The sequence below is a fragment of the Ranitomeya variabilis genome, chromosome 3 (assembly GCF_051348905.1).
Source record: "Ranitomeya variabilis isolate aRanVar5 chromosome 3, aRanVar5.hap1, whole genome shotgun sequence".
NCBI lineage: Eukaryota > Metazoa > Chordata > Amphibia > Anura > Dendrobatidae > Ranitomeya > Ranitomeya variabilis.
In genome coordinates, this window is record NC_135234.1 from 237,367,941 (window position 1) to 237,389,218 (window position 21,278).

Sequence of the window (21,278 nt, forward strand, 5' to 3'; positions counted from 1 at the left end):
ACAGTTTGAGCAGACACATGGATGTTACTGAACTGCTGGAGGTCATTTTGCAGGGCTCTGGCACTGCTGCTCCTGTTCCTCCTTGCACAAAGGAGGAGGTAGCTGTCCTGCTTCTGGGTTGTTGCCCTCCTACGGCTCCTCCACATCTCCTGCTGTATTGGCCTGTCTCCTGGTATGTGCTCCATGCTCTGGACTCTGTGCTGACCGAAACAGCTACCCTTCTTTGCCACAGCTCCCATTGATGTGCCATCCTGGATTAGCTGCATTACCTGAGCAACTTCTGTGGGTTGTAGACACCGCTTCATGCTACTGTACAGTACCTCTAGAGGTGAGACCAATGGCAAAGTGCAAAAGTGACCAAAACAACAGCCAAAAAGCATGAGAACAAAGAAATGGTATGTGGTCATCCCCTGCAGAACTACTCCTTTACAGAGGTTGTCTTGCTGATTACTAGTGATGAGCGAATATACTCGTTGCTCGGGTGACCTCTGAGTATTTGTTAGTGTTTGGAGATTAAGTTTTCATCACCTCAGCTGAATGATTTACAGCTATTAGCCAGGCTAAGTACATATGGGGGTTGCCTGGTTGCTAAGGAATCCACACATGTAATCAAGCTGGCCAATAGCTGTAAATCATTCAGCTGAGGCGAGGAAAACCTATTCTCCGAACACTAACAAATACTCAGAGGTCACCCGAGCGTGCAACGAGTGCACTCGCTCATCACTACTAATTACCTATCATTTGTACTTGTTGTCTGTTTCATTTGCACAACAGCAGGAGAAATTGATTCACAATCGGTACTTCATAACTGGACAGGTTGATTTCAGAGAAGTGTTATTTACTTGGCGTTACATTGCGTTGTCAAAGTGTTCCCTTCATTTTTGAGCAGTGTACTATTAGCCACGCACCATTCAAAGTATAAACTCATTAAAGCCATTAAATATAATCGGCATTGCCCAATAAATATAAATTAATCAGTCTCTGTTACTCTCCGCCAATTCATTTGAAGGCTATGTGCACACATTGCATTTTTGTTGTGGAAAATAATCAACATTTTATATTACAAGCAAAGTGAATGAGATTCATGCACAAGTTGCTTACCAGATTTGCAGAATATAAAAATCTGCATAATGTCAATTCTTGCAACGGTTTGCACCCATACCAGGGAGTGGTGAAAATGCACAACAATAACACATATAAAAAAACACGTCAAAACAATGTATTTTATGCAGCGTTTTTCCTGCCAACATATCAGGATTAGTAGCATCATTTTCTACTGCAAATCTTGAATATCTGCATATATTCTTAGTTCCTGCCCTGTGTAAACACCCCCCCACACACACACACATTGATTATAAGACACTGATAAAAGCATAATAAATTAGAGGGTGGGAGAAGATGTCATCAATGTCTTATAATGACCTGGAGTAGAAGAGGATGCTATCATAATCAAGCTTCCAGTAATACGGTAATTCCTCCCATACCGGGCCCCTTCCTGGGATAACGTCTCCAAACCAGGCCTTCTTCTTGGTATAATGTGCCCCATCCTGGACCCCTTCCTCAGATAATATGCCCCTTTCTGGTATAATGTCCCCCTTGAGTTTCGTCGTATGGCTAAGCAATACTGTACAGCCACATATTGAGTATGTCTACATTCAACAGAAATTGTGTGGTACATTTTGTTGCTTTTTTTTTTTTTTTTTTTACCAATTTCCCACTGTGACTAGCACTAAAAAAAAATCTTGGTGGTAACAATTCTTTCTTCACTGCCCAACGGTATAAAATTTTGTGACACACCTGTTGTATCAATATGATCACTGCACCCCTAGACAAATTAATTGAGAGGTGGTTTGTAAAATGGGGTCACTGATGAGGGGTTCTTCTGTTCTGGCACCTCACGGGCTGTCAATGAGACATGGCACCATCAAACCATTCCAGCAAAATCTGAACTCCAAAATGGCGCTCCTTCCCTTCTGGGCTTTGCACTGTGCCTCAAAAGTAGATTTCAAGCACTTATGGGGTATCAGTGTAATCAGGAGAAATTGCACAACAAATTTTGAGGTCCATTTTCTTCTGCTATCTTTGTGAAAATTAAAAAAAATTGAGGCTAATTTGTGGGAAAAAATCGATATTTTTTTCATTTTCACAGAACAATATTGTAAAATTCTGTGACTCACTTGTGGGTACAAGGTGCTCACCACACATCTAGATAAATTCAGTGAGGGGTCTAGTCTCCAAAATGGGGTCACTTGTGGGGGGGGGGGGGTGTTTCTTCTGTTTAGGCACATCAGGGGCTCTTCAAACATGACCCAATACTGGCAGACCATTCAATCAAAGTCTGCGTTCCAAAACGTCATTCCTTACTTTATGAACCCTGCCATGCACCCAAGAAGCAGTTTTCGGCTATTTATGACGTATGTGCATACTCAGGAGAAATTGCGCAACAGATTTTGGGGTCCATTTTCTCTTGTTACCCTTGTGAAAATAAAACATTCTGGGCTATAAAACATTTTTGTTGGAAAAATAAGATTTTTTTTATTTTCACGGCAGTGTCAAACTTTTGTGAAGCATCTGGGTGCTCACCACACATTTAAGAGGTCTAGTTTCCAAAATGGGGTCACTTGTGGGTGGTTTCCAGTGTTTAGGCACATCAGATATTCATTTTTTAACACTGCTATTATTTTGAACACTACTGTCTGTGTTCTATGTTCTTTTCTGCAGATAATATGGCTATAAGATTTCCAAATCATTACATTCTTCTTTGCTTTACATTTTACACACTGTCCCAACTTTTTTTGGGGATTTGGGTTGTATATTCAAGATAAGATCAGGCACAGAAAAGAGGGCCGGCCAATCGTTACAGAACACTCTTGCACGTGAAAGAAGAAGCTTAGATTATATGCCGGGTTTACGTATTCAGTATCCGGTATCAATCCTTTGTGTGACAACAGAACATGGAGCTGGAAGATAACACAAGACACTCTTTTGATCTACCAAGTGCTATAAACCTAGCATCTCGATGGGAACGGAAATGTTGGACACTCCTGGTCACCACAGTGCCAGTCTGGAAGAGAAGCTACATTAATACAGGATATGACTGTACTTTCAAGGAAATATTGATTACAGAGTAGTTGCCCTATTGGTGAATGTATTTAAAGGTGACAATTCTGTGGACTAACTTTATTTTTGTTTAATTAGTGTAATTGTTTTCTGTACTCTGCGTAGAAGGAAGCAATACTCATTCAGGCTTGTTTTAACATGTAGGTAAAAACACCACCAAAAACGTAGAACTTTGCTATAAAGTTATATGTGCAAGAATCAGTCCGATGCACAAGAATAGGAAAAAATGAACACATCTGGAAGTCATTGATATGCGCTCCAGCCACAACAGTCATTGTGCATCAACGATTTAATGGGAATTACTCCACATTATTTCTAAAAACCAGAAATACAACTATGCAATTATATTTTTCTTAAACTGCTTTCTGAAATGTGCCATACAGACCTCTAGTGTATAACACCTTAATTATTATTTTCTACATTATCTTTTTTAGTGTGTTGCATATTTTTTTGGAAAAAAAAAGTTCACAAAAGGAAAAATGAAAAAACGTAATTGCTTGTAGACTTTGGAAACGGACAAGATAATTTCTCTAAAACATCAGCCATAATTCTTGTTCTTCACACTTTTGAGTCATATTGGTCTATGAAGTTATTGAGTTCTTGCACACAGAGCCCAGCCATCTCCTGTAAACTTGAGTGCAGGGCACTTCTAACAGCTGCCTGAATAGATGGGTCTTTTTTCAGCAATGTGCTGGCAACAAAGGCAAAAGTCCTGCAGTCTTGAGCAAAGGCCTGGTAAGAAAAAAAAAAGGGATGAAAAAGCAACACAGCTCTGTGCAGATGTTCACAATACATATGTGCAAACAAAAGTGTTTCAGAAATGGAAACGTGATCGTTTAATAAAAAATCTATAGAAACAGTCATAGTAAGACATTTACTTTGTACTCATACCCAACAAAGAAGTCCACTATGAACCGCAATTGTTTCACTAGGACTGTGATAGTACTCTTCGAAACTCATTCACGAGTAGTCTCATGCACACAATCATAGTTGCTCTATGCTCACTCAGCTCCCGAAATCCAGATTGCATACCTTTGTGAGGCACAAGCCATTCTTGCTCTGAAGACCCGAGCTGACCACTGCACAGTTAGCTCAGGTCAGGAGACTCTGCAGTTAGCCCATGTCTCTCGATTCGAGAATGTGTGTGTGAAACTGACCTAAGGAGCAGTTCTATATCTTCAGTAGTCTTCCTAATGCCTTTTACACAGATATTTGTCAGATTTCAGATTCTCCCCTATGCAGTAATAACACTGGTATACAGTAATTTTGGTGCCAACGATGTCTAAACGGTTTTAGATTACGTTTATGGTGCGGATTAAGAATAGGACTTTGGTTTGGCCAGATTGGCTCTAGTTTCTGAGATATTTAATAGATAATTACAGTAGAATTCTGGCTTCAAAAAGTCCCTTTTCTAGCATTGGAAGCTTACAAATTGAAATACATAATTATATGGGATATTTCATTACCTAAGACACTGTTAATAGTCAAAAAAACAAAAGCTATTGTATGTGTCATCACACACAAATTGTATTGGGGGAACGCATTGTTTTCATGGTTGAATTTTCTCAAAAACTAGAACCAATTCAGCAAAAGTAATGGGATTTTTTAATTCAGCACCATCAAGATATTCTAAATCTATTCATAAAACCTTGGCACCTGAAAAATTTTTTTTTTCTTCTAGACCTGTGTAATCAAACAGCCTTTTAATCTATATATTCTCAAATTTGGTTTGCTAATAAAATGGCATTCTAAATTTTATTTTAGAGTAAGGCTGTAGCTACACTTCTGGTGATACATAGTAACTTTACAGATATATCTTGTCTTATAGCTATTATGGATGTCAGCACAACAACCAAACCAATGCCTGGAAGAGGGGTTGCAATGCTGAAGTGAAAGAACTTTGTAAGAAAAAATAAAATTATGTCACGTGAGCTCTGCAGCCTATCAATGCTGGTTTAGGAGGTAAATAAGTGGGCGGTTCTTTCTATTTGGCACATTCAATTGGGGTATCCAACAGTGGACAACTCATTTAAACTATTCATTATTCTGCTCTACGACCCATTTTGTTTGACTCAAATCCAGGTTTTCCTTCACGTGGAAGCACATTTTCTACTAAGATATTGAGTCCCAGAGGCAACACAGTAGCCCTACAATATTATACAGCCTCCACTATTACGTTTCACTGTAGGTAGGATGCACTTTTCTTTATAGGCTTCATTTCGGCACCTACAGTGCCTTGAAAAAGTTATTCATACCCTGTGAATTTTCCACTTACACCCACAAACTAAAATGTTGTTTTTTTTATATGGATTTATATACAACACAAAGTAGCAAGCATTTGTGAAGTGTAAAATAAATGATACTTTGTTTTCTAAAAAGGTTCACTGACACTTCCAATTGGAGTAGTTTATATATAAAATTTAACTTTTTTGTGCTATATCTAAAAAATCCCCAAATAACATAAAAGTGACTTAAAATTTCTCTCAACAAGCACGTGGATAGTATTAATATATAAAGCAAATAGTGTACCGATTAGATTATACCAGTATGTATCGGATATTGCACTCTATCAAAGTGCTATGTGCATTATGAGGTGTCCTGTTTTTGTGATCTTGAGATGAGCAGAACTTGCAGAAAATAGGATTTCCTTATTATAATTATTAGTCCCTAGAGTTTTTTTCTAATTTTATTCTCAAATTTGTAAGGGATTAATCTTATAAAAGTGTCATATAGAGATTGTGTTGCAGGTGGATTGATATTTTTTATTTTAACCTTAGGCCTCTGTCACACTTCAGTCTTTCAGCTCCCGTCACAATCTGTCGATTTTTGAGAATGCAGGATCCTGCAAAAAAATTTGCCATCCGTTTCATCCGTCTTTCACTGGATCCTGCATAAAAAAACCGGTCTGTCGGGCAGAGAAAACATTCAGAGGAACGTTTTTTCTGCACGTCGGAAAATCGGTCAGCGACGCATCCTGTGCTGCCCGTCACTGGCTACAATGGAAGCCTATGGGTGCAGGAATGCATCGCTGCCTGTGAAAAGCAGGAATCCAGCAACGGGTCCAGTCTTTTCAAAGAGAGCATGGAAATTCTCTCTCGCTCTCTTTCTACTATTGATGCTGCCTATGCAGCATCAATAGTAACAAAGTATAATGTAAAAAATAACATGTAAAAAAAAACAAAAAAAAAACGCAATATCCTCACCTACCGGAGTCCAGCGCGGCGATGCTCCCGGCAGCTAGCGTTCTACATTGCGAAATCTCGCGAGAAGTCACATACACAACAGGTGGACATAGCCTCGACGGGTCCATCAGAAAGACGGGCCCAGAACACGCAATTTCCATTATCTGCACAGGATTATTATTATTTATTGTTATAGCGCCATTTATTCCATAGCGCTTTACATGTAAGGAGGGGTATACATAATAAAAAAAAAAGTAAAATAATTCAACGTCTTGACGGATCCTGTGCAGATTTGGAAGACGGAAGTGTGAAAGTAGCCTTATCCACCTAGTGACTCCTATCAAATCCTTTTTGAAAATAATAGCTGAACTTCTTAGTCTCGTTTCATTCACAGGAACTACCCAATTGTTGTTCCCAATGATTGTTTTAGAAACCAGGAGCTTAAGGCTATGTGTCCATGGGGCACATTGCCAGCAGCGGATATCCCTCTCCGTCCAAAGCCCTGCCCCCTTTTGTACACGTGGTGATTCCGCATATGTTCATTGAACACATGCGGAATCACCGCATCCTATACACAGACTTATTTATCTTGCGGAGACTGAGAGTCTCCGCAAGATAAATAGGCATGCTGCGGTCTATGAAGACGCGCCACATGTCCGGTTAAGCAGATCTGCTGCCTGCGTGTTTGTACACATAGTGGAGATGGGATTTAATAAGTTCTCTTCCACTATGCTGTAACATCTGGCCTCTGCGGATTGGACGCTGCGGCTGTACGCAGCGTCCAATCCGCAGCAAAAACTCAAGCAATACGCCCTGTGGAAACATACCTAACACTGCTGGACACAGCAGCATGAGCCCAAGTTTTATCCCGCCCCCTTCTGTGATAAGCACCTCATTGTCTATAGCCATTGCATAAAGAGTGCCTGGTCTGGGCGGAGTCAGCTGTGGTGTGGGTGGGGGCAGCTTTAACAGCTCTGCTTCATGCTAAATCTAAAAACGCTCATTGTGTCAGAACGGATGCACCCAGTAAACTAAGTGATATATTGTTGCATTCAGGGTTTCTTTGCCTACATTATGCTGCTCTCAATTGGGGTAGCAAAAAAACGGTGACAGATATCCTTTAACCCCTTAATCCCATTGGACGTACTATCCCGTCGAGGTGACCTGGGACTTAATTCCCAGTGACGGGATAGTATGCCCAGCCGCGCTCACGGGGGGAGTGCGGCCGATCGCGGCCGGGTGTCAGCTGACTATCGCGTTGATCGCGTTGCTCCGAGGGTCTCCTACCTCCTCCTCCCTGCAGGCCCGGATCCAAAATGGCCGCGGGGGGCCTTCTGGGTCCTTCAGGGAGGTGGCTTTCAAGCGCCTGCTCAGAGCAGACACCGGGAAGCCTCCCTGCAGTGCCTGTCAGCTGATCTGACAAGGTGCATTGCAAAGTGTCAGATCAGCGATTTGTCACTATAGTGTGATGTCCCCCCCTGGGGCAATGTAAAAAAGTTTTAAAAAAAATTTACATGTGTAAAAAAAAAAAAAAAAAACCTAAATAAAGAAAAAAAAAATATTGTTCCAATAAATACATTTCTTTATCTAAATAATAATAAAAAAAAATATTAAAAGTAAACATATTTAGTATCGCCGCGTCTGTAACAACCCAACCTATAAAACTGTCCCACTAGTTAATACCTTCAGTGAACACCCTAAAAAAAACCAAAAACCCAGAGGCAAAAAACAACGCTTTATTATCATACCGCCAAACAAAAAGTGGAATAACATGCGATCAAAAAGACGGATATAAATAACCATGGTACCGCTGAAAACGTCATCTTGTCCCGCAAAAAACGAGCCGCCATGCAAACGAAAAAATAATTTTATATTAAATTGTTTTTATCGTATAAAAGCACCAATACATAAAAAAAATGATATAAATGAGGTATTGCTGTAATCGTTCTGACCCGAAGAATAAAACTGCTTTACCAATATTATCAAACGTGGAACGGTATAAGCGCCCCCTCCCCCCAAAAGAAATTCAATAATAGCTGGTTTTTGATCATTCTACCTCACAAAAATCGGAATAAAAAGCGATCAAAAAATGTCACGTACCCGAAAATGTTACCAATAAAAACGTCAACTCGTCCCACAAAAAACAAGACCTCACATGACTGTGGACCAAAATATGGATAAATTATAGCTCTCAAAATGTGGAGACGCAAAAACTATTTCTTGCAATAAAAAGCGTTTTTTAGTGTGTGACGGCTGCCAATCATAAAAATCCGCTAAAAACCCCGCTATAAAAGTAAATCAAACCCCCCCTTCATCACCCCCTTAGTTAGGGAAAAATAATAACATTTTAAAAAATGTATTTCCATTTTCCCATTAGGGTTAGGGTTGGGGATAAAGTTAGGGTTAGGGCTGGGGCTAAAGTTAGGGTTTGGATTACATTTACGGTTGGGATTAGGGTTAGGGGTGTGGTTAGGGTTATGGTTAGGATTAGGGGTGTGTTTGGGTTAGGGTTTCAGTTAAAATCGGGGGTTTCCACTGTTTAGGCACATGAGGGGCTCTCCAAACGCGACATGGCGTCCGATCTCAATTCCAGCCAATTCTGCGTTGAAAAAGTAAAATAGTGCTCCTTCACTTCCGAGCTCTCCAGTGTGCCCAAACGGGGGTTTACCCCAACATATGGGGTATCAGCGTACTCAGGACAAATTGGACAACAACTTTTGGGGTCCAAGTTCTCCTGTTACCCTTGGGAAAATACAAAACCGGGGCTAAAAAATAATTTTTGTGGAAAAAAAAAAGATTTTTTATTTTCACGGCTCTGTGTTATAACACTGTAGTGAACCACTTGGGGGTTCAAAGTTCTCACAACACATCTAGATAAGTTCCTTGGGGGGGGGGTCTATTTTCAAATATGGGGTCACTTGTGGGGGGTTTCTACTGTTTAGGTACATCAGGGGTTCTGCAAATGCAACGTGACGCCTGCAGACCAATCCATCTAAGTCTGCATTCCAAACGGCGCTCCTTCCCTTCCGAGCTCTGCCATGCGCCCAAACAGGGGTTTCCCCCCACATATGGGGTATCAGCGTACTCAGGACAAATTGGACAACAAGGTTTGGGGTCCAATTTCTCCTGTTACCTTTGAGAAAATACAAAACGGGGGCTAAAAAATAATTTTTGAGGAAATTTTTTTTTTTTTTTTTTCATGGCTCTGCGTTATAAACTGTAGTGAAACACTTGGACGTTTAAAGTTCTCACAACACATCTAGATAAGTTCCTTAGGGGGTCTAGTTTCCAAAATGGTGTCACTTGTGGGGGGTTTCAATGTTTAGGCACATCAGGGATTTTCCAAACGCGACATGGCGTCCTCTCTCAATTCCAGTCAATCTGCCATGCGCCCAAACAGTGGTTTCCCCCCACATATGGGGTATCAGCGTACTCCGGACAAATTTTACAACAACTTTTGGGGTCCAGTTTCTCCTGTTACCTTTGGCAAAATAAAACAAATTGGAGCTGAAGTAAATTTTTTGTGAAAAAATGTTAAATGTTCATTTTTATTTAAACGTTCCAAAAATTCCTGTGAAACACCTGAAGGGTTAATACACTTTTTGAATGTGGTTTTGAGCACCTTGAGATGTGCAGTTTTTAGAATGGTGTCACACTTGGGTATTTTCTATCATATAGACCCCTCAAAGTGACTTCAAATGTAATGTGGTCCCTAAAAAAAATGTTGTTGTAAAAATGAGAAATTGCTGGTCAACTTTTAACCTTTATGACTCCTTAAAAAAAATTTGGTTCCAAAATTGTGCTGATGTAAGTAGACATGTGGGAAATGTTACTTATTAAGTATTATGTGTGACATATCTCTGTGATTTAAAGGCATAACAATTTAAAATTGGAAAATTGCAAAATTTTCGCCAAATTTCCGTTTTTTTCACAAATAAACGCAGGTAATATCAAATAAATTTTACCACTAACATGAAGTACAATATGTCACAAGAAAACAGTGTCAGAATCATCAGGATCCGTTGAAGCGTTCCAGTGTTATAACCTCATAAAGGGACAGTGGTCAGAATTGTAAAAATTGTCCCGGTCATTAACGTGCAAACCACCTTTGGAGGTTAAGGCCATATTTGTGCCAATATAATTTTTATCCTCTCTACAATACATAACTGCGCGTGAGATCTAAGTGAAGTGATGAGTGATAGGACTCACCCTAAACCATTGGCATTTTGAATTGATGTTACAACTACACTAAAGACTGTTTTCAACTGCAGTAAATGATTTTGTATGAAATGGCTTTGTACAAAAAAAAAGTGCCATTAAAGGGCCACTGTCACCCCCCCCCCCAGCCGTTATAAACTAAAAGAGCCACCTTGTGCAGCAGTAATGCTGCAGTCTAACAAGGTGGCTCTTTTAGTTTTTGATTCATTTATTACCTCAATAAAGCGTTTTAAAAATTGGCCACACATACCAGATATTGTACCAGGAGGCGGTCCGAAGCGTCCTGTATGAAGCTCCCAACTGCCGTCACTCTTCTCTTCAGGGGCGATGGTACCCGCCCCCTGAGCGGTGTTATCTTCTGAAATCCGGCGCCTGCGCTGCGCGTGCCTGCCTGGGGCCTGCGCAGTGTTCATTGTCAGTGCGGCCACACTGTTGCTGAATCCCCCGCCCCGCACTGTTATTCATTATGCACAGTGCGGGGCTGGGGTTCCTGGGCATGCGCACTGCGCTGTTTAGACGCTCCCCAGCTCCGACGCTCCCCAGCTCCCCCGCCTTCCCAGGAACCCCAGCCCCGCACTGTGCATAATGAATAACAGTGCGGGGCGGGGGATTCAGCAACAGTGTGGCCGCACTGACAATGAACACTGCGCAGGCCCCAGGCAGGCACGCACAGCGCAGGCGCCGGATTTCAGAAGATAACAGCGCTCGGGGGGCGGGTACCATCACCCCTGAAGAGAAGAGTGACGGCAGTTGGGAGCTTCATACAGGACGATTCGGACCGCCTCCTGGTATAATATCTGGTATGTGTGGCCAATTTTTAAAACGCTTTTTTGAGGTAATAAATGAATCAAAAACTAAAAGAGCCACCTTGTTAGACTGCAGCATTACTTTATTAGTTTATAACGGCTGGGGGGGGTGACAGTGGCCCTTTAATCCTGACATTGTTTTCTGTACTGATAAATCTATAGCAATCCAAGCAGTTTCACTAACTACTATTTTACATGGTGTACTTAACATTGACGGTGCCAGAGGTACCCAGTTGACCACAACAGTATTTAACTTTAGAAACATTTTAGGTGAAGACCCTTCCTCAGGCTGAAGAAATACACTTTGCTAAAGTCGTGTTGTATATGTTCTACATAACAAACCGCTCTATATAGTATATGAAAAGTTCGTATCCCCTATATCTCCTATTTTGAGCTTACTCTGCTAAATAAAAGTAAAAAATAGGCATCCTGGTAGTACTGAGGGGAATACTCACATTTGCTGAATAATACACATCTGTGAAAAGCTTTAGAATTTAACCCCTTGGTGACAGAGGCAATTTTGACCTTAATGACCAGGCCAATTTTTACAATTCTGACCACTGTCACTTTATGAGGTTATAACTCTGGAACGCTTCAACGAATCCCACTGATTCAGGGATCGTTTTTTTCATGACATATTGTACTTCACGTTAGTGGCAAAATTTCTTCGATATGACTTGCGTTTATGTATGAAAAAAAATGGAAATTTTGCAAAGATGTAGAAAATTTTGCAATTTTCAAACTTTTAGAGTTTTTTGTGCCCTTAAATCAGACAGTCATATTGCACAAAATAGTTAATATTTCCATACTTTACATCAGCACAATTTTGGAAACAATTTTTTTTTAGGACATTATAAGGGTTAAAGGTTGACCAGTGATTTCTCATTTTTCCAACAAAATTTACTAAACCATTTTTTAGGGACCACATCAAATTTGAAGTAACATTAAGGAGCCAAAATGACAGAAAATACCCAAAAGTGACACCATTCTAAATACCGCACCCCTCAAGGTGCGCAAAACCACATTCAAGAAGTTTATTAACCCTTCAGATGCTTTACAAGAACTAAAGCAAAGTGGAATGAAAAAATATTTTTTTTTGTGAAAAATGTAATGTTTACTTTGGAACCAAACTTTTTTTTAAATTTTTCACAAGGGTATCAGGAGAAAATGGACCACAAAATGTGTTGTGCAATTTCTCGTATGTGGGGGAAAGCCACTGTTTGGATGCATGGCAGGGCTCAGAAGGGAGGGAGCAACGTTTGACTTTTTGAACGCAAAACTGGCTGAAAACAATGGTGGGCGCCATGTCACGTTTGGAGATCCCCGATGTAAACTCCCCAATTCTAACTCCAACCCTAACCCCAACACAACCCTAGCCCCAAACAAAACCCTAGCTCTAACCCTAAACGGAAAAAATAAAGAGGGGTTTGATTTACTTTTTTTTTTTTTTTTTTTTTGATCACTGTTATAGACCCCTATCAGTGTGATCAAAATGAGCCAATAGGAAAAACCTTCTATTGTTGCCGGCCGACAGATCTCGGCGGGCGCACTACACATGCACCCGCCATTTTCTTCCCGGAAGAAGATGCCGAGGGCCGGGGGACATGACCAGGGGATGCAGGAGGTGCCGCGGAGGCTTGGGGGACCTCATTTCTCTCTCCTCTGATGTGCTAGATCATATCAGAGGAGAGAGAAATAAATGGGAAAGTAGACTTTTTTTTTTCTGATCGCCGTTAATCGGTGAATAACGGCGATCGCACCACCGGGGACGGTAAAAACTGACCCGAATCATGTTCTCCGGGTCTCGGCTACCTTCGGTAGCTGAGAACTAGGAGATTTTCAGACGCTGGAGGGCACTATAACCTTATTTCTCAGCGCTGTTAAAAAGCGGCGCTGAGGAATAAGTACCCTTAACTGCCGCCGTTAAAAGGCATATCAGCTGTCATTAAGGGGTTAAGCGGAGTCTGTCTCACCACCAAAATGCAAATATGGGGCACGTGAGTCTGGGGGGGGAGAGCCCAGTGCCAGAACTGGCTTTGCTCCCCCACGCCAGGCATCACAGTTTCGACTGTATCGGCATCCTGTATTTGAAAAGCTATGTGGGGCCCTAAAACAGTTTGTAGGGCTATGTGGGGCCATTATACAGTTTACACAGATATATGGGGGCCGTTATACAGTTTGCCATGCTATTTGGGGGCCATTACATAGTATGCAGGGCTATGTCTGGACCATTATACACTGTTAAGCTCTAGGTGGGGGCCATTATGCAGTTTACAGGGCTATGTCAGGGCCATTATACTGTTTGGGGAGCTATATTTGGGCTATTATACTGTTTGGAAGGCTATGTTGCGGCCACTAGACTGTTTGGAGAGTTAGTGGGGCCCATTATACTGTGTGTTGGGTTGTTTTGGGGCCAACAATGTGTAGATGATTGTGTAGGGGCCATCATGCTGTTTGCAGGAGTGTAAGGGATTATTAAGCTATATGGAGGGCTGTGTCGAGGCCATCAAACTGTGTTGGGGTCACTGTGGGGGGTATCATACTTTGCAGGGTGAGGGGTAACGAGGGTCACCAAACTATACATCTGGAGGGTGCTTTGTAGAAATTCACTGTGGGGCAACTTTTGTTGTTGTCATGCTTTATGTAGGTCATGAAAGGGATATCTTAATGCGACACCAAGAGGTGTCAATAGATGGAAAATTACTTTGTAAGAGATGCAAAGTGGTGAGATATGCTCTTCTGTAACACCGACAAATATTTTATAAAACATTTTGGGAGGAGGGGGGCAATTGGGACTTCTGCTATGATTTCTATGAACGCCCCAGCTAGTAGGTTCTCTTTAACCCCTTAGTGACGGAGCCAAATTTTTTAAAATCTGACCAGTGTCACTTTATGTAGTAATAACTCTGGAACGCTTCAACATATCCCAGTGATTTTGAGACTTTTTTGTGAAACATTATACTTTATGATAATGGTAAATTTAAGTTGATATGTTTCTGTTTATTTATAAAAAAAAAAAAAAAATCAGAAATTTGAGAAAAATGTAAAAAAAAAATTAGCAATTTTCAAACTTGGAATGATTATCCCTTTAATCCAGATAGTTATACCACAGCAAAGCATTAATAAACAACATTTCCCACATGTCGGCTTTACATCAGCACCATTTGTAACATGTTATTTTATTTTGTTAGCATTTTAGGAGGTTTAAAAATGTAGCAGCAATTTTTCATTTTTTCAAGGAAATTTACAAAATAGGGATTTTTGTGTACTTACCGTAAAATCCTTTTCTCCGAGCCATTCATTGGGGGACACAGACCATGGGTGTATGCTGCTGCCACCAGGAGGCTGACACTAAGTATTACAAAGAAAGTTAGCTCCTCCCCTGCAGTATACACCCCTCTGCTGGCTCCCAGCTAACCAGTTCGGTGCAAAAGCAGTAGGAGATCAATAACATATAAGCGTATAGCATGTCACATCATATATGAGAGTATAACATATCAAATGATAAAAACAAATACAACTAATAATAGGGAGGGAGCTGTGTCCCCCAATGAATGGCTCGGAGAAAAGGATTTTACGGAAAGTACACAAAAATCCCTATTTCTCCTTCGCCTCATTGGGGGACACAGACCATGGGACGTCCCAAAGCAGTCCCTGGGTGGGGACAACATCAGATCAGGCCGTGTAACCGCTACTTACAAGTGCGCCAAGGCGGCCTGCAAAGTCCGCCTGCCCAGACTCACATCTGAGGAACTGTGTGAATTATAGTGCTTCAAGAATGCATGCGGACCTGAGACAGGGAGATAGGCTGACATCTAGCACGGAAGGACTCCTGGATGGTGAAAAGAATCCACCAGGCTAACGTGGCCGATGAACCCGGCTAAACCCTTCCTGTGACCATCGGGAAGCCTACTTACCATCGAGAAGCCCAAGCAAAGTGTCCAACCTTTGGAAGGACGCCGTCCTTGATACGTACCCACTTGGAGCACTCACTTCTTCCAGATTATGGAGAACCCATTCCGATGTGTGGACTGGAGCCGAAAGATGAGAGGACGATGCCCCTGCAACAGTGGGAATACAAAACCACCTTGGCAACGAGGGAATGGGATGGCTTGAGGGCAACGATGCATAGATGGTAATAAGGAAAAAAGACTGAAAGGAACAGAGTGGGAAGCTCTGAAGACTCATCAGGATGACAAGAACGCATAGAAGAAAGGGGAGTGACGTTCCCTTATCGTAAAGTCTTTCTGGATCGAAAAAGGAGTGTACTGTAAGATCCCCAGGACCATTAAGGTCCCCCAGATCTAACGGTACGCGGTAGGGAAGAACTACAGGTGGAGACTCCCTGCGAGAAGGTCCATATTTCCAATTTTGACGAAATAAGACGGAGAAATACTAGTACCGCAAGCGAGAAAACCTGACATGGTCAGTGCGGGTCTCCCAGGATCACTGGGGGCCTTTTCCGCTTCCAAAAAGGTCTCAGACGTAGTGGAAGAGGAGTTATGGAAATTGGTACCGTGGAAGAAACAGAGTATGCACTGCGATGGACTTGGATCTTGCAGCCAAACCATGAACTGGAGTACATAGGCGTTCAGCTTGGACGCCATCCGACCTACATCTGGAGTACTCCAGTGAAGGCAGATGTGAAGGAAGACTTCCGAGTGAAGTTCCCACTCACTTGAGGAGAAAACCCTGACGGCAGAATATGTCAGCCGCCCAGTGTTCTACTCCAGGGACATGTACTGTTGAGATCACCGAATGATAGATCTCGGCCCATCAGAGTGCGAGGTACCTCGGCCATGGCGCTTGACTGTGGGTACCTGCGAGATGATTGACGTATGGCACAGCCGTGGCATTATCCAAATTGAAGACGGATGGTTGACCCGCCTAAGGGCAGTGGACCTGCTGTGGGATTGGCCGTACTGTTCAGATCCCCAGAGAAATGATCGGGAGAAGAAGACGGGCATTGGTATCCCTAATAACCATTGGACCAGAAGAAGGCTCTGGATGAGGAAGGAGCTTAGAAACTACCTTTTGAAAGCCTGATTGACTTGCTGAAAACGAGCGGAGCAAAAGAAAACTACTTCCGTTTTCATCTTATTGCTCGGAACCCTCCTAGCTAATTGAATGAACCGAGGGAATGAGTGATCAAGTGCACAAGCTCCGTGTTGAAGGGCCACGACCTTGACTCGAGAGAGAGAATTACCATCCTTCTTGTGCAGGATCATCGTCAAAGAGGATCTGCTGGGCTGGGAATGAGGAAAAAACGTCTAAGTTTAGCTGCTAGCCCAAGAGAGAGGGTATTGCAAGTGATATAGACGACTTAGCGTAGTCCTTGTAGAGCGGCTAGAGAGTCGACCGAGTAGGGCAGGACGACCATGTTTCTAAGGTGCAGGAAGCGCATGACAACCATCATGACCCTTGCGACCACTCTGGTGTGGTAGCCAGGCAGAAGGGCCAGGTCGTGAAAATACTGTTCGCGAATGGAAAGGCGAAGAGATTATAGTAGAGAGGAGAAATAGGTATGTGAGGGAAGAATCCCGGATGACGATGGATGCCAGAAAACAACCACGTTTCTCTGTTGAAGTAGTGGCTGAGCGGAGGAACTCCATCCGAAAAAAGAGAGGGCCCTGTCAAAGGTTGTTAGAAGTTTGGGGTCCAGAAATGGAGATACTTTTCATTCCCTCCATTTTGGAACCAAGATCCCTTAGATCTAGACTGTCCTGGCCAATGCTTCCACTGCTGGTTGAGCTTGAAGAAGAGATACGATCCCTTGCTAGTCTCCCGCTCAGAAGATTTGATTGGCCAGCTATACTGTGGAACGAAGTAGATAAGGTCTGGGACCCGGAGACTTTCATTCTCTCCCTTTGGTCAAGCAACCCATGTGGCGGCTAAGGAAGGGTAGAGCGCTAAACCCGAAACCACAGGACGGAACTAACTAGACCTGCTATCCGACCGTCTGTGGAATCTTAATTGATGATACACCGGCCAGGATACTGGTAGGAATACCGCAAGAAATTCTGCCCGGCGAGTCTGACAAGTGACAGAATGCGGGACTGTAACCAGCAGGTCTCTGCCATCGTGCAGAGAAGAAAAAAAGGAAAAAAATAAAAATAAATAAAAAATAAAAAACCTCGATCCACCATCTCTTAACAGGGAAGTGGAGAGGAATCGTCCACTTTCTTGCATCTGATACAAAGGGGGGAAAAACCTCCTTGTTGGGACGCCACAAATGTGTGCCTCAGTACATCCCCAGAATTGAGGTTTCCGAGTGGACAGGGCAGGTTGTGGCGATAGACCTGGATGCAGAAGAAGATACATGGAGGCGACACTCCGTGTGCTCGTCTGTTGAAGGTGTGGGGGGAAATCGGAGCCCTTAAAGGGACCCGTCGCCCATAAAATTCCGACCAGGTATGGTATCCTACTTAGAGGTCATCCAGTGCATCACCGTCAAATGTTGATGGAGATTTTCTAGAACCTGTACGTTTTTCTAGAATACTTGCGGCCCCTGCTAGCCGACGGCTCCCATTGTAGGAAAGGGAGCATGTGAGTGCTCCAGAGCTCAGTTAGGGTGACCAGCTTAGGATAGATGATGTGCCCTTAAGACCAGTAAATACTGGTCATGCGCTTTTAAGGCTAGGGGTTACTGGCCATGAGCCTTTAAGACCAGGGAATACTGGTCTTGTGCCTTTTGTAAGATGAAATACTGTTCATGTGCCTTTAAAAGCAGGGCATGCTGAAATCCAGGAGATAATGGTCATGTGCCCTTAAAACCAGGGTATGCTGGTCATTTGCGTTTAAGACCAGGGCGTACTGGTCCTGAGCCTTTAAGTCCAGGGCATAATGGTCACGTGCCTTAAAGACCTGGGCATACTGGTCGTGTGCCTTTAAAAGCCAGGGCGTACTGGACATGAGCCTTTAAGACCAGGGCATACTGGTCATGTGCCTAGAAAACCAGGACGTACTAGTCATGTGCCTTTAAGACCAGGGCATACTGGATATTGCGTTTAAGACCAGGGGATACTGGTCACGTGCCCTTAAGACCAGGGCATACTGGTCATGGCCTTGAAAAACCAGGACGTACTAGTTATGTGCCTTTAAGACCAGGGCATACTGGTTATTGCGTTTAAGACCAGGGGATACTGGTCACGTGCCCTTAAGACCAGGGCATACTGGTCATGGCCTTGAAAAACCCAGGACGTACTAGTCATGTGCCTATAAGACTGGGGCATACTGATTATAGCGTTTAAGACCAGGGGATACTGGTCACGTGCCTTTAAGACCAGGGCATACTGGTCATGTGCTTTTAAGACCAGGGAATACTGGTCACGAGTCTATAAGACCAGGGCATGCTGGTCACGTGCCTTTAAGACCAGGAATACTGGTCATGAGAGGAATGTAGGAACAAGTGCCTTAAAGACCAGCAAAGCTGGTAATGTGCCTTTAAGAACAAAAAAAGCTGGTCATGCTCCTTTAAGACCAGGGATGCTGGTCATGTGTCTTTAAGACGAGGGCACACTTGCCATGTGCCTTTAAGACCAGTGCCTACTGGCCCTGTGCCTTTAAGACCAGGGCATACTGGCCTGATTAAGTACTAAGGAAAAAGAGACCGGCTTCTGGCAGAGCAGAGAATGCTGGGGATGTGACCCTTTTAAAACTAGGGGACCCTTAAGACCAGGGAATGCTGGTTCTGGGTTTAATAAAAAGGCATGGAAAGCTGGGGATGCACCTATGGGCCCAGCGACTACCGAGGCAGAGTAGCAAATACCAGGGAATGAGTCACCAGGGAATGAGTCACTAGGGAATGAGTCACTAGGGAATGAGTCATGAGAGCTTCGTTGCTGGGAACTCACAGCTCTCCGTTTGCAAGCCTGCATACTGTACTATACATTCTGTAGTGTGCAGGAGCACCAGAAAATTGCAGCCTTAAGCATACCTCCCAACCGTCCCAATTTCAGCGTGACAGTCCCGCTTTGGCACCGGGGTCCCGCTTCGGGCATTTAAAATCCCGAATTTGCGGCCGCCGGTGAAGCCCCGCCCACTTCCGGGACGTAGAGAGAGCCCGATTAGGACTCCCGCACTCCGGGCGGGGTCAGGAAGGAGTGACGTAAGCGGCCGGCATGATCTATTGCAGTGATGGCGAACCTATGACACGCGTGTCAGTGCTGACACGCGTAGTCATTTTCAGTGACACGCCGGCCGCGGCCCAATAGAAATTGCTTCTTTCCCAGGGTCTGAAGGAGAGGAAACTCTCCTTCAGGCCCTGGGAACCATATTAATATGTAAAATAAAGAATTAAAATAAAAAATATTGCTATACTCACCTGTCCGACGCAGCCTGGACGTCCGCGAGGGAACCGGCAGCGTTGTTTGCTTAAAAATCGCGGTTTTCCTTCCTTCCTTGAAGTCCCGGCTTGTGATTGGTTGCGTGCCGCCCATGTGACAGAGACGCGACCAATCACAGCAAGCCGTGACGTAATTTTAGGTCCTTCAGGATTTTAAAATTACGTTCCGGCGTTGTGATTGGTTGCGTCGCCCATGTGACCGCACGCAACCAATCACAACGCCGGAACGTAATTTTAAAATCCTGAAGGACCTAAAATTACGTCACGGCTTGCTGTGATTGGTCGCGTCTCGGTCACATGGGCGGCACGCAACCAATCACAAGCCGGGACTTCAAGTAAGGAAGGAAAACCGCGCTGCCGGTTCCCTCGCGGACGTCCAGGCTGCGTCGGACAGGTGAGTATAGCAATATTTTTTATTTTAATTCTTTATTTTACACACATTAATGTTGTTTCGATACCGATACCCGATACCACAAAAGTATCGGATCTCGGTATCGGAATTCCGATACAGCAAATATCGGCCGATACCCGATACTTGCGGTATCGGAATACTAAACAATGGCATCCGATCCGATTTTTTATCGGATCGGATGCCATGCAGGAGGGTCTGTGGGTCCAAACAACAGAGCTCCGGTGCAGAGCGTCTAGGCCTGGGACTTCCGGTAGGCTAGGCCCAGCTCCCGGAAGTCCCAGGCCTCTGCGTCGGATCTGTGTTGTTTGGGCGACATTGCGCTGCTCCCTGCTGCGCCGACCAGAAGTCCCAGGCTGCACTTCTGAGGCCTGAGGAGATTGCTGTCTGGACTCAGGCCCTGTGATTGCTGTCTGGACTCAGGCCCTGTGATAGCTGTCTGGACTCAGGCCCTGTGATAGCTGTCTGGACTCAGGCCCTGTGATAGCTGTCTGGACTCAGGCCCTGTGATAGCTGTCTGGACTCAGGCCCTGTGATAGCTGTCTGGACTCAGGCCCTGTGATAGCTGTCTGGACTCAGGCCCTGTGATTGCTGTCTGGACTCAGGCCCTGTGATTGCTGTCTGGACTCAGGCCCTGTGATTGCTGTCTGGACTCAGGCCCTGTGATAGCTGTCTGGACTCAGGCCCTGTGATAGCTGTCTGGACTCAGGCCCTGTGATAGCTTTCTGGACTCAGGCCCTGTGATTGCTGTCTGGACTCAGGCCCTGTGATAGCTGTCTGGACTCAGGCCCTGTGATAGCTGTCTGGACTCAGGCCCTGTGATAGCTGTCTGGACTCAGGCCCTGTGATTGCTGTCTGGACTCAGGCCCTGTGATAGCTGTCTGGACTCAGGCCCTGTGATAGCTGTCTGGACTCAGGCCCTGTGATAGCTGTCTGGACTCAGGCCCTGTGATTGCTGTCTGGACTCAGGCCCTGTGATTGCTGTCTGGACTCAGGCCCTGTGATTGTTGTCTGGACTCAGGCCCTGTGATAGCTGTCTGGACTCAGGCCCTGTGATAGCTGTCTGGACTCAGGCCCTGTGATAGCTGTCTGGACTCAGGCCCTGTGACTACTACAGCAACCATCATCCAGTGAACTGTGGGGTGTCATTGGCCATTACTGAGATAAGTGAGAGGGAGGCATCAGTGATGGCGAACCTG

General features: G+C 43.9%; 1 protein-coding gene across 3 annotated transcripts in view; it reads right to left on the reverse strand.

The window, feature by feature from the left end:
* Window positions 1–3,391: 3,391 nt before the first annotated feature.
* Window positions 3,392–21,278, reverse strand: part of LOC143815729 (uncharacterized) — a 113,466-nt gene continuing 95,579 nt past the window's right edge. For all 3 annotated transcript variants that reach the window (XM_077295300.1, XM_077295298.1, XM_077295299.1), the window contains one exon: window positions 3,392–3,852. In XM_077295300.1, the coding sequence (XP_077151415.1) occupies window positions 3,679–3,852 (174 nt within the window). In that variant the 3' untranslated portion in view covers window positions 3,392–3,678. The remainder of the gene's footprint in view (window positions 3,853–21,278) is intronic.